We start from the raw sequence: 14,630 nt of genomic DNA on the forward strand, positions 1-14,630 counted from the left end.
AGCCTCAGTTCCTTCCTGACCCACCTGTCCTGGTCACCTGCCTAGGCCACTCACGCCCAGGCCACCTGCCCAGCCTCACATCTGGCTCCTCTGAGGCAAAGAGGTCCTGGGCCTCCAAGGCAGTGATCAGGATGAGGCCAATGGCCAGGAGCAGGGTCTTCATCTCCGGGGTCTATGTTCACAGCTGCCTGACCAGGGAATTGCTGGGGCTGGGAGAGGCTGTGCCGGCGTCTCCCCTGGCTGCCCTTTATAGCCCTCGGCTCAGGGTCCCCTGGGGAGCTTGGCACAGCGACCGCCCAGTCCCTTCCCACAGGACCCACAGCCAACTGGCAGGGACAGTTGCCATTTTGAATAACAGCTCATTAAGCCTTAGAGGCGTCAGCAGACCCTGCTTTCTCCACGGGCTCATTCCCACCTTGGTCTGCTTGGAGTAGGACACTGACCACATGCAGGAATGGACATTTTCTGCACCTGGAGCCTCCAGGACAAATGGCTGGCTTTGTTCCCCACCCTGCCAGCATCCCCCACGGCTCTCTCGTCCCTGCAAGGCCTTTCAGGGGAGAGCTGAGCTGCAGGTGATGGAGAGGGTTCAGGATTTTGGAGAGAGACACGTTTTCAATTCAGCTTGTGCTGGGCTTCCCAAGTCAGCTTTGGTGGCCTGGGTCCCCACCGTCCTGTGCCTGGGACATTCCACGCCACATTGTCCTGCAGTGTCCGGTGTTGTGATTCAGGGCCCAACTTCCCTACAGCCCTGTGATTCAGGGCCCAACTCCCTGAGGCAGGATGGAAAAGCCCCCAAGCCATCCCACCCTCTTCCTGCTCCCCACTTGGTTTTCTGTAGGGGGCCTGAGTGCCCTGACATCTTTGTTTGCAAAGGGCCACCCCTGAGCCCAAGCACAACAGAAACACAACTTCTATGAGCTCCGAGGCCAGGGATCTGAGCTCCAGGTGTAGGCAGAACCCACTCCCTCTGAAGGCTCTGGAGGAAGGGTCCTTCCTTCCTCTTCCAGCTCCTGGTGGCCCCAGGCATTCCTTGGCTGTGGCCCCATGGTTCTGATCTCTGCCTCTGTCTTCACGGGACCTTCTGTGTTCCAAATTTCCCTCTGCCTTTCTGTTAGAAAGACCCCTGATTTCTAGCCCACTCGGATGCAGATTTCATCTAGAGAGGCTTATCTCAATCCCCTCAGCAAACATCCTTTTCCCAAACACCATGAAATTCACAGGCTCTGTGTGGACGTGTCTTTGAGGACTGTGCATCCCACTCCAGCAGAGAGCCCTTGGAACAACCCCGTTCGCGCCTTTGTGTGGGTTGTTGCCATCTTCCTCTGGCAGCATTTAAGTCCCCGAGGGTAAGGACTTGGTCTCCTTGCTCACAGCCACAGGTCAATGAGGGGAGGACCCAGCCCTCCAAGAGGGGCTCTGTTATTGCTCCGGTGACTCTGGCCTCCCTGTCTGCCTGACCTCAGGCCTTCCAGCATCTTCCAGTTGTCACCATGTCACAGGCAGGCAAGATGAAAGGCACAGACACCAGAGGCTGGACTCAGCAGTTGGGCTCAAAAGGGCACCCTGTTGACCTGAGCCCCCACTGCTCTCTGAGCCAGGGGTTCTCGGGTTTTTCCTGGGACTGGGGAATCTCCTGAGCTTGAAGCATCTGCCCTGCCACCCAGGGCTGACCCCAGCAGGAGGCCAGGGCTGCAGGTGATGCGGGCACACAATGGCACCCTGGTGCCTCCCAGGCCCTGGTGCTGCCTCCCCCACCCACTCCCAATTACCCCAGGGGGTGGCACCAGTAATTACCTGCAGGGAGGGCAGCTGGTGGTGTCCTGCCATCCTGGAGGTGGGGAGAGGCAGGGCCAGTGCCCTTTCGGGCCAGAGACAAGTGGGCAGGTCCCATCCCCTAAGGGCCACAGAGAAAGGCTCCAGTGTTCCCTGTCCATGGTAACCTTCTCCCGGTGACAGGCAGGATTCCTGCCCACTACCAGATCTGAGAGGACAGGGTGTTCTGCCAGGCCCCTTGACCATTCAGCCCCTGAAACAGACTCCACGGCTGCCCCCTTCTCAGCAGGAGCCTGGACACTCAGGGACACCTGTGGGGCTGTAGAGGCAGTGTCTGTCCACAGCCCAGCAGGTTCTGCAGGAGGAAATGTGTGGATGGGGATGCGGGCAGCAGCCACACGGGCGGCTAAGAAGTCGTTTCCTCCACATGTGTATAGGGGTGTGAGCATGTGTGTCGGTAAGGGCTGCAAACACACATGATGGAACAGGATAGAGCATTCAGAAACAGAGCCGCACAGACAGGTCATTGATTAATGGAACCCCCGGCTCAATTCTTTTCACCCACTGGGGTTGGAAGAGCTGCTGTGCCACAGGCAGACAGACGGTCCTTGACACGAGTGACATGCCTGCCTCACACAAAACCAGCTCCCACACAACCACAGGTGTCCACGGAATATAAGTCCACACACATTCAGAAGAAAACAGAGACCGTCATGACCTGGGGTGAGGCAAAGAATTCTCAGCTAGAGCACCAGAAGGATGACTCAGTCAAGGAGCACGGATGGATTGGACGTCATCAGCATTAAAAACTGCTCTGCAAAAGATGCTGTTAAGATAATTTTTTAAAGTTATACGCTGAAAAAAATGTATCTGCAAATTACCTATCCCAACAAAAGAACACACAAAGAAATGTCAAACCTCAAGATTAAGAAAGAAAACAGCTCAATAAAAGAAAATAAAATCCTTGAACAGACACTTCACCCAAAAAGACAATCAGATGGCAAGTAGGCACCTGGGCTGATACGCGGCATCGCTGGCCACGAGGGAAACGCACAGCGACCACCAGGAGACGCCACTGTACGGACGCCTAATGGATGGCAAAACCGTTTTCCAGGAAACCTCACCCTACAAAATGCTGGCAAAGACGTGAAGCATCTGCAACTCACATGTCGCTGCCGTGAATGCAAAATGGCGCCACAATCGCAGAAAACTGTCGGGCGATTTCTTATAAATTTGGATTTGTATTACCATATGACCCAGTATGTATTTATCTTGTTGGCATTTATGCAAATGAAATGAAAACACAGGACACACATGTTTAAAGGTAAAACTTGTACACAAATGTGTGTAGCAGATCCATTCATAACCGCTAGAAACAAACGCCTTCGCCATCAATAGGGCAAACTGTGGTACATCGTGCAACGGAACGCTTCTCAGCAATTACAAGTAGCAAGCAGCAATTAAAAGGAGGCAGAGGTTGCAGTGAGCGGAGATGGCGCCACCGCACTCCATCTTGGGGGATGGAGCAAGACTCCGCCTCAATCAATCAATCAATAACAGCAAAACCAAAATGCGGAGGGAGCGTGAGACAGGAGTGCCGGCTGGTGGTCAGCACAGGGACAGGCACAGACGCTCCTCGGAGGCGGAAGCTGGTTCCTTACATCAGCGGAAAGAAGCCGAGTCTGGGGAGACCGGAGAAGAACAGAAACAGGAGGCGGAAATAAATACTGCGGATGGCAGCAGAGGCAAAACCAAACGTCCCCTGCTCCAAATCCGCGGCGGAGCGAGTTCTGGAAGAGCGGAGCATTGGAACGTCCATTCCCAGGCGGGCTTCCCGGGAGCCAGGGACGGAGGCCCAGGACTCCGCCAGGGGTGAGTCCGTTCCCCTTCTTGGAGGGAACGTGACCCACAGGCCCCACGAGAGAGCAGTGCCACCCCCGTGACATTCCACAAGGCCCCGCTGGCCGGCCCTGCCCTGCCCCAGACAGCGGCACACACGCAATGCCCTGCAGCCTGAGGCCCGGGGACCCCGGCCTTGCCCCAAGGAGGCTGCGAACAGACAGGCTTCCTCTGGGAGTCTCGGCAGGAGATGAGCAGAACGTCCACGGAGCCAGGAACTGCGGCACCCACGAAGTTTCGGGTCACGCCTGCAGCACCTAGACCCAAGCCCGACCACGGACAAAGGCAGGCAGCCCCGGAGCGGCCCAGAGAGCCGTAACCAGAGCGCCCCGACGGCAACGGCGGCCACCGCGGGCGCCAAACCAGTAGCGCCCCCTGCGGACCGGCGGCAGCGGCGCAGAAGCAGGCGGGGCTCAGAAACACGTGCTTTACAAATGGCGCAAAGAGTGAGACGATGCCGGAGACAAAGACCGCAGCGGGGCGCAGAAACTGAAGACCACCGCCGAGAGGAAGCTCGCAGCTAGCTGAGTGAGAGGCCGCGGGCGGGCTGGAGGGTGTCCGGGCGCGCGGGAGCCTTCCCTGCAAATCCCGGGCGTTCCAGGAGCAGCGGGGCGCACGCGTGGAGGACAGGAGACCAAGAATAGCGTAAAATGTCCTCGAGCGGAAGGAACGCCGCTGAGTGTGAGCGTGAGATTGCAAGCACTCACAAATTCAGGCAAGGCAGGTGAGGAGGGACACAGGCCTGCGCATCCTGGAAAGTTCTTGGACTTGAAAGATGAAAATAAATGATCCTGGAAAGATCTTGAAAGATCGAGAATATAAAGCCAACTTCTAAACGCTGCCAGAAAGGAAGAACAAGCATCCACGGATTGTTCGGAGAAAAAGGCTGATATCCAAGAGGGAGGTACTCCGGCCAGGAACGGAAGAAAGTGACCCGGGAGCAAACAAGCACCCTCCAAGGAGAAGAGCCAATGAGAGGCACTCACCAGGCAGGCGCATCACAGCAGGGACCCGGTGGGAGGGGGCCTGGAGCTGAGCACAGTCAAATCCAGGGGACGATGCATAGGAGAGATTGCGCAGAGATGGCAGCAAGTGACAACGGAATCCCCTGCACTGAGAGAAGAAACCTCCTGGAATCTGCCTTCATTGAAAGAATAAGCCTCCCGGCTCTGGTTCTGTTCTGTGTCTGTTGGTGGGGGTTAGGGGTGAGTTAGGGGGAGGGCACTGCCACCAGTCCCCGGGTATATTTCTCCTGCTGTTCACTATGTGTAATAGTCAAATACCAACAAGAAGAGAAGGGGCCAGGCACAGGTGGTGGCTCATGCCTGGGATCCCAGCACTTTGGGAAGCCAAGGTGGGAGGATCACCTGAGCCTAGGAGTTTGAGACCAGGCTGGGAAACATAGGGAGTTTCTGTCTTTAAAAAAAAAAAATTACCTGGGCATGGTGGTGCACACTTGTGCCAGCTGCTTAGGAGGCTGAGGTAGGATTGCCTGCATCTGAGAGATCAAGGCTACAGTGAGCTGTGATTGCACTACTGCACTCCAGCCTAGGCAACAGAGAAAGATAGTGTCTCAAAAAAGAAAAAAAAAGAGAAAAGCTTCCCAGACCTGCTCGCACCAAGGTATCCAACAGGTGGGCTGGACTGCATGTCTTCTGCCCGGTTCTCACCTGGGCCTCATGGGACTTTCCTGTGTGGCCTGATCTGAAATGCACCCCTTCTTCAGACAGCTGACGGTTTCTGCCCACCCAGCCTCTGGCATGCCAGGTGAGATGGGCAGCTGCAGCCCCACCGTCGCACCATCGCTGGATCCTCTAGGCAGGTACTCAGTGTTCCCCAGGGCCAGGACCAAGCCAGATGCTGCCTTTATTTTTGTCAGCAAAATTCAAACTTTTTGAACTTCTGCCCATCTCTCTTTTGCACTACAGTATGATAGTCTTGCTAACCTACTTGCAGATGAGTGAGTCCTCCTGTCACCAAGCAACAGGTACACTGTCCCATGAGTGGAGCAGCGAGTGGACATCCAGAACTCAGGGGTTCTCTGGGCACCCTCTGGTTCGTCTAGGCCTGTGAACTGGCACAGCAGCATCACAGACCTGCAAGGTGCACACCCAGGGGCTCAGAACCCCGGGGGTGAAGGTCGGTTCTATCCCACTGGAGAAGCAACCTAGTTCAGCAGAGGCCCTAGCCAGCGGCGAGGAGGAGAAGATGAACACCAGCCACGCCTGGCACCGACTGCCATAGCCGGAAACTTGCCCAGCCCAGGAATGTTTCTGCTCTAAGACTTCTTTCTGTTTTTTAGAAATTATTTCTTGTTTAGAAATTACTGTTTTTTAGAAATTATCACAGGCAATTGTCACCTTGAAGACCCAGAGACAGCAAAGTGTGAGCTCAGTGTGGGGCATGAGTGTGTCTGAAGCTGCCAGGGGTGGACTGCAGCAGTGCCAGGGGGGCCGTCAGAGCCCCTTGGGTCTTGCCATTGCAGGCCACGAGAATCATCTTTCCACCAAAGCCACCTGCCCTGCAGCAGCGGGAAGTGCCAGGAATTAGTGCCCCATAGAAGCATCCCCCTCCCGTAACCGGCTAGAGCTGGTATAAACCATGGCAGCGCCAGGGACTGAGCCCCAGTGGGTCACAGTGGTCACCTTGATGCTGGACCCTTCACTGGCAGCCTTCCCTGCCAACATCACCCATCCCCCGCCACCAGTGTCTCCTGGGACCACCTCCTAAGTAAACCACTTGAGCTTGGATCTGTCTCATCTGCTTCTGGGGATTCACACTAGAAAAACAAAATTAATTTTTGTTATATGGAGTGGTGTGATTTGAAATCCTTCTATGGATAGGCTTATGTTTTTAAAAACTTTTTTTTTGAGACAGAGTTTCGCTATGCTGCCCAGGCTGGTCTCAACACCTAGGCTCAAGTGATTCTTCCACATCAGTGTCCTGAGTAGCTGGGACTACAGGGGCATGCCATCATGCCCAGCTCCAGCATCTTTGTTCTCTGAATATTGAGTCCAGACATGGAGTTAGACAATCACAGGCTTTGTGTTAACATGCATGAGGATTACACTCCCCAGCAAGGAGGATCACTGACACACTGCATATTTAGACTACCAGGCATGTACTGGGTTGCATCTCCAGCAGGTGTGTGTGCAGGTGTGACTGTGTGTGTGAGAGAGAGCATGTGGCTGTGTGTGTGTAGGTGTGTGTGCATGTGTGAGCATGTATAGGTGTGTGCAGGGATGTGTGTGTGTGAGCATGTATAGGTGTGTGCATATGTGTGTGCATGTGTGAGAGCATGTATAGTTGTGTATAGGTGGTGTGTATGTGTGTACATGTGTGAGAGCATGTATGTGTATGTAGGTGTGTGTGCATATGTGAGCATGTATAGGTGTGTGTAAGGGTGTGTGAGCATGTATAGGTGTGTCAAGGTGTGTGTGCATGTCTGAGCATGTATAGGTGTGTGCATGTGTGAGCATGTATAGGTGTGCATATGTGTAGGTGTGTGTGTGCATGTGTGAGATTGTGTGTAGATGTATGCCCATTCCTCACAGCAACCCTGTTGGTGGGTGCTCCTGTGGTCCTCATTTTACAAACAAACAAAGGTTAAGCACTTTCTGGAAGGCTGGTGACCCATGAGCCCCGTGTCACACTTCTCTGTCCACCCGGGGCCCTCGCTCTCAGCCTGGATGCTCCGCCCCAGTGAATAAGTCATGTCAGGGTGAACCCGTTTGGTGCTCCGTCTCCAGGATATGTGTACTCCTTTGTACATATATTAAAAAATTCATTTTGAAAGGAACAAAAATGCCCCACCGCCCTCCTTCACATCTGTGATTTCTTGATTTTCAAACACTGAATGGCTTGTTTTGCTCCTGGAGAGATTGTTTGGTGCCTCTGCTGTGCTTGGGTTGGGAGTGAAAGTTTTCCTGATTTAGGACACTATCCTCAAATGTTTCGGATGTTGGGTGTCTATGAGGGTCCCGTGGTTATGAGCCATGGAAAGAGGCTTCATGTGACTCGGTGCACACAGACTTTGTGGGTGGAATTGGGGGCCGCTGAGCTCGGAAGGGGAAGCTTCAGGGGGCCAGGGCTCTTGGGAGCAAAAACTGATGATGGTTGGGGCCCATGTCAGCTGGGACAGAGCCTGCGTCTCCTGGCACGAGGGCTGCATTCCCAGGGCTAATGGTCCTTGGCCCACCCATCACAATGTGGCCAGGACATTGGATGGATAGGGCAGATGAATGGAGGAACAGCCCAGTCAGAGATGCAGGGAAACCCACAGCTGCCCACACCAGGCCCTCTGCATGGGCAGGAACAGACTTCCCAGCTTCTGGTGTGCCCGCCCACATCACCCCTGCACCCATGCTCAGTGCTCTGCAGTCCCATCTCCATCTTGGGTAAATATTTTCACTATTTCTTCTTTTTTATAAATAGAGATGAGGTATCACTGTGTTTCCCAGGCTGGTCTCAAACACCTGGCCTCAAGTGTCCTCTCTCCTCGGCCACTCAAATGCTTACAGATGTGAGCCACTGCACCCAGCCCATTTCATGTCTCTTTTTTTCAACTTTTTAAATTTTTTACCCAATAGCAAATAACCAACCAATCTTGAATTTTTACAGACGTCCTAACCCTTCTGGAACCTGCATGGTAGCACAAGGTGAGGGCAATGCCTCACCACTCACCCATCTTTGTAGGATGGGGTATGCTCTGTCCTCCACGTGTGGCCCATGGACATCCAGGCTGGCTCTGCCTTGGCTCACCTGGGCCATGCTGGCCTGGCTCACTTCAGGACCACCCTGTAGCCTCAGCCAAAAATCATGTCCAGGCGGGAGAGGAGGAGGTGAGGATGCTGGTGTGGGGCGGGAGGCGGGCAGTGGTTACTTGGTGCAGCCCTGGGGAGAGGTGGTTGCTTTGCAGGCTCATCCCCCTGGGGGCCTGTCCAGCTTGAGTTTGTGGCTCCTGGGGCATGTTTATCACTCCGGTGTGGTGGCCTCTTCTCCCTCACTGTGGCCGGCCTCCCCATGTCCCAGCAACCCCAGCGTCTGCATATACCATGGCCTTGGGAATGTGCCCATGGGAAAGCTAGGGTGGGGGCAAGGATCTTAAGAGACTAGAGCCAGCTTTGCCTTGCTCTGGGGGTGATGATGGAGGTGCCAATGCCCCTCTCTCCAGTGCTGCCACTGAGCCCAGGTGGCTAAAGGGGGCGGCTAGGAGGATCCCACTGAGATCATCCTGGGGCGGGAGCCATGCGGTGGCCCCACGGCTGCAGCTCTGATGCTCTGTCCCCACTCCCACCCTCCCCACTGTCTTCCCAAACATTCCTGCCCAGGGCCCTGCCCGTCCCAAGCTGAACCTGAGACCCGAGGGCGGCTCTGCAGGAGGCCCCTCCAGGACACCACGAGGCCCCACAGACCTGTTGGACGTCATGCCTCTGGTGGTTGCCAACGTCTCCCCAGCTTCCCTGGAGGCTCCCCCTCCCAGCAGGACTCCCAGGGAGCCGGCGCAAGCCCCTCCATCCTCACAGATAGGCCCACCCAGAGCTGAGGCAGAAGCTTTTTATTTGGCATCAGGCAGGTGGGGGCAAGGAAGGCTCATGGCTGGAGGGTAGGTCCAGGCGGCCCAGGCTCTGTGTCTGGTGGCAGGGTAGGCTCTGGAGGTGCAGACCTGGGGACGCTGTGCTAGGAAGAGGAGCAGAGGCCAGGGAGGCTGCAGGGTAGAGGCCAGGGAGGCTGCAGGGTGGGGCAGAGGCCAGGCCCAGAGCTCCCTCCCCAGGCTCCACAGCTCCCACGTCAGCCACTGCTGACGGGGCTTCAGAGCAACCTCAGCTCCTCTAACACCTGGGCAGGCCTCTGAGTATCCTCAGTGGGTGGGGGGAGGGGGAGTAGACCAAGTGGGGACTGGTGCAGGGAGCAATGGGCCGAGCTGACTCCTGAGGAGCCTGAGGATGGCTTCGCTGTGGACGGGCTGAGGAGGACCCTCACTCGGGCTGGCCGGCCCAGGGACAGGTGAAAGGAAGGACTTCCCTAAAGTCTCGGGAATTGCAGGTGGGCAGACTCCGAGGTGCCGACCTCCTGCCTGGGCCTGTGTGGGATGGCAGGGGCCAGAGCAGGCGGACCCTCAAACCCTGGGAGCAAGGCCCACTCACCCTAGTGTTCGGGAACGCAGCTTCCTGCAGAGACCCAGAAAAACCCAGTGGTGAGAAGATGCCCTGGCCCAGGGCCCGACCCCGTCACAGCCCAAGCTCAGACCCTCCCACGACGAGGACCCTAAGCAGGAGCCCCTGTGAGGAGACTCGGGGCACACAGGGAATGCGGGGGACATGGGAGGACACGAGGGTCATGGGACACTGGAAGTCACAGAGAGATACACGGGGGCACACGGGGGACAGGGCACAGCCGTCCTCTCACCCATCTGCAGGGGCATGAAAATGTTCCCCTCCGAGAGTCCCTTGCGTTGCACAAGTTTCTTAAATTCTTCCAGGGCCTCCAGGTTGGTGTCAGGATTCCGACCTGCAGGTGAGGTGGCCAGGTGAGTGGAGGTGGGGACAGCGGCCCGGCCCTGCAGGCAGCAGATGCGGAAAGGAGACAGCCATGGCCCAGCACTGAGACGAGGGGAGGGGAGGCCCGAGAGTGAACCAGAGTTTGAGGGTGGGGCTGGGGACAGTCCATGGCCCAGTTTGAGGAGACGGCCATGGCCCAGCTGAAAGGTCCCCAGGAATGGGGACAGTGGCGGGGACTCTTCAAGCCACTGAGCAACCCCAGGGAACCTGGGCAGCTCCCAAAGCCACCCTATAGGGTCACAGCCATCACCTGGAGGGACCTTGTGTCCCAGAGGGACTGGCTGCCCTCCTGCCCTGGAGGGTCCCTGCCCCATGAAGGGCTCTGTCAGGATACTACCTCCCCCGTAAGATGACACCCCTATACCCGAGACCTAAGAAGTGGCCCTTGGCAGGTTCATGTCACCAAGGGCTGTGTCTGTCCCTGCCTGGCCCACCCCATTCCCACTTCAGGAACTTGGACCAGCCACCAAGGGCAGTGCTGAGGGCCTGGCACATGAAGGCCAGTGCAGGGGGCTTCCCCTTTCCCCCATGCCAGGGCATGGTGATGCCGGTTCCACTGGCTTCTGGAGGCAGAGACCATGGGGCAAGACATGCAGGCCACAGCGGGCCCTCACCCATGAGCTCTCCCATGCGGAACAGACCCCCATGGCGCTGGTCTTTGCAGTAAAAGATGTAGTGTTCCCTCCCGGGCAGCTCCTGCAGGTATATGAGCTTCCTGCCCCCATCTGCAGATGACAGAGAAGGAGGGTCTTCAGTGCCCTCATCCCCAGAGAAAGCACTTGGGACCACATGAAGGAACACTCGGGAATGTTCCAGTGGTCACCCAGGTGCCTCGGACAGCCTGAGCTGGGCCTGGCTGCTCTGCACAGCGTGTACCCCGACACTGAGGCAGGAGCTTCCTCCAGGAAAGGCTCCAACCCAGGCAATGGAGCCACAGAGGCCAGAGCACGTCCAGGACTAGAGTTCCACCTTCCCAGCTCCAGCAGCCGCCCCTGCCCTACTCTTCCATCCCTAACCCTAATCCTCAGCTTCCCCATCCCTAACCCTTGGCCTCCCCATACCTCACCCTCAGCGTCCTTGATCCCTAACCCTTGTCTTCCTCAGTGTGTCAATGGCTAGGGCCTCCCAGAGGGAAGGTGTGATCTGGTCCATCTCCACTGTGGACAAGCCTGTCACACCTGGTGTCTGAGGTCAGGGCCACTAGACCCTGAGGAAGGAGAGGCCAGCCAGTCCTCATAGGTGGGCAGAGCTGGGACCCTGGTAGAAGGGTACCCGGGTGCTCTCCGCCTGCAGTGGGGCTAGGGGAGGCTCACAGGTGCTGAATTTGCCAGGCTCCTCCGTTTTCCGCATAAGGATTTTCTTCTGGAAGCACCGATCATTCCTCCTGGGAAACAGGAGACACGAGGATAGCGGCTCCCAGGACACACCTGGGCCATCCTCAGCTCACCTGGTGCATGGTCCTGACCCAGTGACCTGAAAATTCCACTGCCCCCTCCCGCACCCCCCACCAAGCTTTAGGATACCCAGGCTGTTTCCCTCCAAGGCAGGGAGTGATTCTTATCAACACCCGAAACATGGATGGGGGATGGGCACCAGGTGCGTCTGGGGAGGGGAGAGAAACAGCCTGAGGGGCCCACAGTAGGCGACACTCACATGAAGGTGAATGTGGCTTCCAAGTCCCCATGGTCCAGGGCTGTCACCATCACTGGGGACACCTTCCTGGGCCTCTTCTCCTCTGGAAGGTCCTTATCGGTCACCACGGCCTTCACATACCAGGTCCCTGTGATCTGGAGCAGGCCGAGGCCGTGAGCCCACCATGGGCTGGCCCAGAGTCTACTCTGACCACGGCACTCAGGCCTGCAGCTATAATCAGACACCCATGCTGTCCGGCTGCCACCCCTAGAGGCTGGCTGGGTTCCTGCACCGTAGTTAGAGCTCAGTTAGAGTTGGTTAGAGCCAGCCACTCCCTCCCCACCCCCCCAGGACTCCCAGCCTCTGGTGGAGGGAAAGCGTGTCTGCACCCCATGGACCCCGGGCCCCAGCACCAGGTGAGGCCCAACCCCAAGAGACCTTCGGTGATCAGGTGTCAGTGCAGCAGGACCCCCTGAGCTGAGCCTGCTCCAGCTCTGGGTCCCAGGAGGGGCTGTGTCTGCTGAAGGAACAACAGGACCCCTCCCCCCGACCCTAAGCTGGGAGCAAGGGGTCAGAATCCAGCCTTGACTGACACCTCCTAAAGCAGGGCCCCTGGCGCTGCCCCCAACCCAGGAGTTGGCCTAGCTCTTCCACCTGCCCACACCAGCCCAGCTCACATCCTCCTCCTTCATGGTGAAGGACAGGGCAGCAGCCAGGCCGAGCGTGACACCCAGGAGCAGGGTCTTCATCTCCAGAGTTCTATGCTCACGACGTTGGCGGGCCACCGGGAGTCTGAACAAGTCTGTGCTGGCTTCTCTCAAGGTGTTCTTTATAGTCCCCTAGCCAGTGTCCTGGGAGCACGTGGCACGGGTCACCCCTCCCCACGGTGGCAGCCAGTCCCGAATCTGGGAGGGGGAGTGTCATCATTGCTGGCATCTGGTGAGCAGCAATTCAGTGCCAGCCAGAGAAGAAAAGACACATGATGTGCCCAGGGTTTGCAACAGCTGAACACGCCCACTCAGACCAGCCCAGAGGACTCACCAGGATGGGGCAGATTGGTGTGCGTACGCACCCCGAGCCACAGAGGGAGAACCCAAGGCCTTGGGACGTCCCTCACCCACCCCTGAGCCCTCCCAGTGCTGCAGCTAGGACCCTGGGCAAGTTCTCTGGGGAACTGGGCATCTCCCCTGCTGAGGAGAAAGGGACTGGACTTTAGAACCAGAGAGACCTGGGGCTGCTGCCTGCTGAGTCCCGCATGCCCTAGAGCCCAAGCTTCCACCCGCTCTGGGACCCATGCTGCAGTGATCTTCCCTACCCTGGACCCTGCACTAGAGCTTCCTAGGGGCAGAGGAGAGCACCACTGTGTGGCTCAGGGTCGGTTTGCACACGGCCTCCTCGGGCCATACAAGGGACCATGACGCCTCCCCGGCCCCACTTCACTCCGTACCTGAGCCAGGCCGTGCTGTCCTCAGAGCACGCAATCTCTCTGGATGGTTCTGTCCATTTCTTCCTGCACGCGTTCATCGGCCATCTCCCCGTTAGAATTTACCTGCCCCTCTCTCATCAGCTTCAATGGCCCCAGCCCGAAGGACAGGCCTTGAATCTCATCCCTTTAGATAAATGGGTGGCATGAGGCACCAAGAGCCACCTGCCAACCTGTGCTCAGCGTTTGTGAGTGCTGAGCTCCCTTGGGCACCTGGCTCCACTGGCCTCATCCCCAGACAACCTGAGCAAGAACTGTGCCTTCTCCTCCTGGACCCGGTAGTTCCTGGGCCTGCGTCATCTGCCCTGGGACCCACGGCTGAGCCTCGCTCTGCAGGCAAGTGCTGGGCTGGCATGCTGGCATCTGTGTGCCTCAGTGGTGCAAGATCAGATGCCCTTGAGTACTTACTAAATAACACTAATCTACACTCTAATAACCCTGGGGGGCTGTAACAAGGGGCTGGCGTGACCCAGTCCCTCACCCCTCCCATAGCAAGTGCTGCTGAGCAGGAACCCCCCCATGCCTCCCATGCCCCCGGGCAGGAAAGGGTGGGGCCTGGGCTCTTCAGGACCAGAGACCAGCAGACAGGCTGGAGTCTCTACATCAGCAGGAAGATGTGTCTGTTTCCTGTTTTTGTTGACGGTATCCCAGGCACCTTGTATTTCACTGGCTGTTTGTGAATCACCTAAGCACCTTACGACACTGGCGCTGCTGGCTCAATCCTTGAAGAAAATGCTGGAACAACATGCACAGATGCTTCAGAGAACGGGGCTCCCCGACGGGTTCCACGCTCAGTGCGACAGCTGCTCCCCAGGATCCTCCCATCGTCCACCCATCTCACCCTGTGTCCCAGTCTCGTCTGCCAACTGTGTTCTTTTAGATTCCGGTTGGGTTCCAGCGGTGCAGATGCCGTCAGGAGATGGTAGGGTTGGAGGCTGGGGGTCAGTCCCTGGCGGATGGGAGGGGCGCGATCCCTGGTCCCCAGTGCTTTGTGGCCTGGTGTGTTTCTCTGGATGGCCGTGTTCCTTCTGACGGTGATGCCTGTTGGGCTGTTAAAGGTATTTAACAAAATTCAACACCGATTCAGGATAACAACGCTCAAAAAATAGGAACGGAAGAGAACTTCCTTAACTTGACAAAGAACATCTACAAAAAAACCCGTGGCTCACTGGCTTCCTTCCTTCCCTCCCTCCCTCCCTTCTCTCTCTCTCCCTTCTCTCTCTCTCTCTCTCTCTATCTCTATCTCTCTTTCTTTCTTGAGATGGAGTCTTGCTCTGTCA

At 57.0% G+C, this 14,630-nt stretch overlaps 1 protein-coding gene across 3 annotated transcripts; it reads right to left on the minus strand.

Moving 5' to 3' along the window:
* Positions 1-9,217: 9,217 nt before the first annotated feature.
* Positions 9,218-12,671, minus strand: OBP2B (odorant binding protein 2B). 3 transcript variants are annotated; one of them, XM_078330830.1, is made up of 7 exons: positions 12,545-12,671; positions 11,889-12,022; positions 11,549-11,619; positions 10,850-10,960; positions 10,084-10,185; positions 9,822-9,845; positions 9,218-9,349 (listed from the first exon to the last, which is right to left on the minus strand). In XM_078330830.1, exons 1-6 carry the CDS (start codon positions 12,614-12,616, stop codon positions 9,823-9,825), a joined length of 513 nt encoding a protein of 170 aa, XP_078186956.1. In that variant the 5' UTR covers positions 12,617-12,671; the 3' UTR covers positions 9,218-9,349; position 9,822. The 3 variants fall into 3 exon arrangements, with proteins under 3 accessions (XP_078186956.1, XP_078186952.1, XP_078186946.1); XM_078330826.1 differs by having other exon boundaries at positions 9,218-9,354; XM_078330820.1 differs by having other exon boundaries at positions 9,218-9,382.
* Between the last annotated feature and the right edge of the window lie 1,959 nt (positions 12,672-14,630).

The sequence above is a fragment of the Callithrix jacchus genome, chromosome 1 (genome assembly GCF_049354715.1).
Source record: "Callithrix jacchus isolate 240 chromosome 1, calJac240_pri, whole genome shotgun sequence".
Lineage (NCBI taxonomy): Eukaryota > Metazoa > Chordata > Mammalia > Primates > Cebidae > Callithrix > Callithrix jacchus.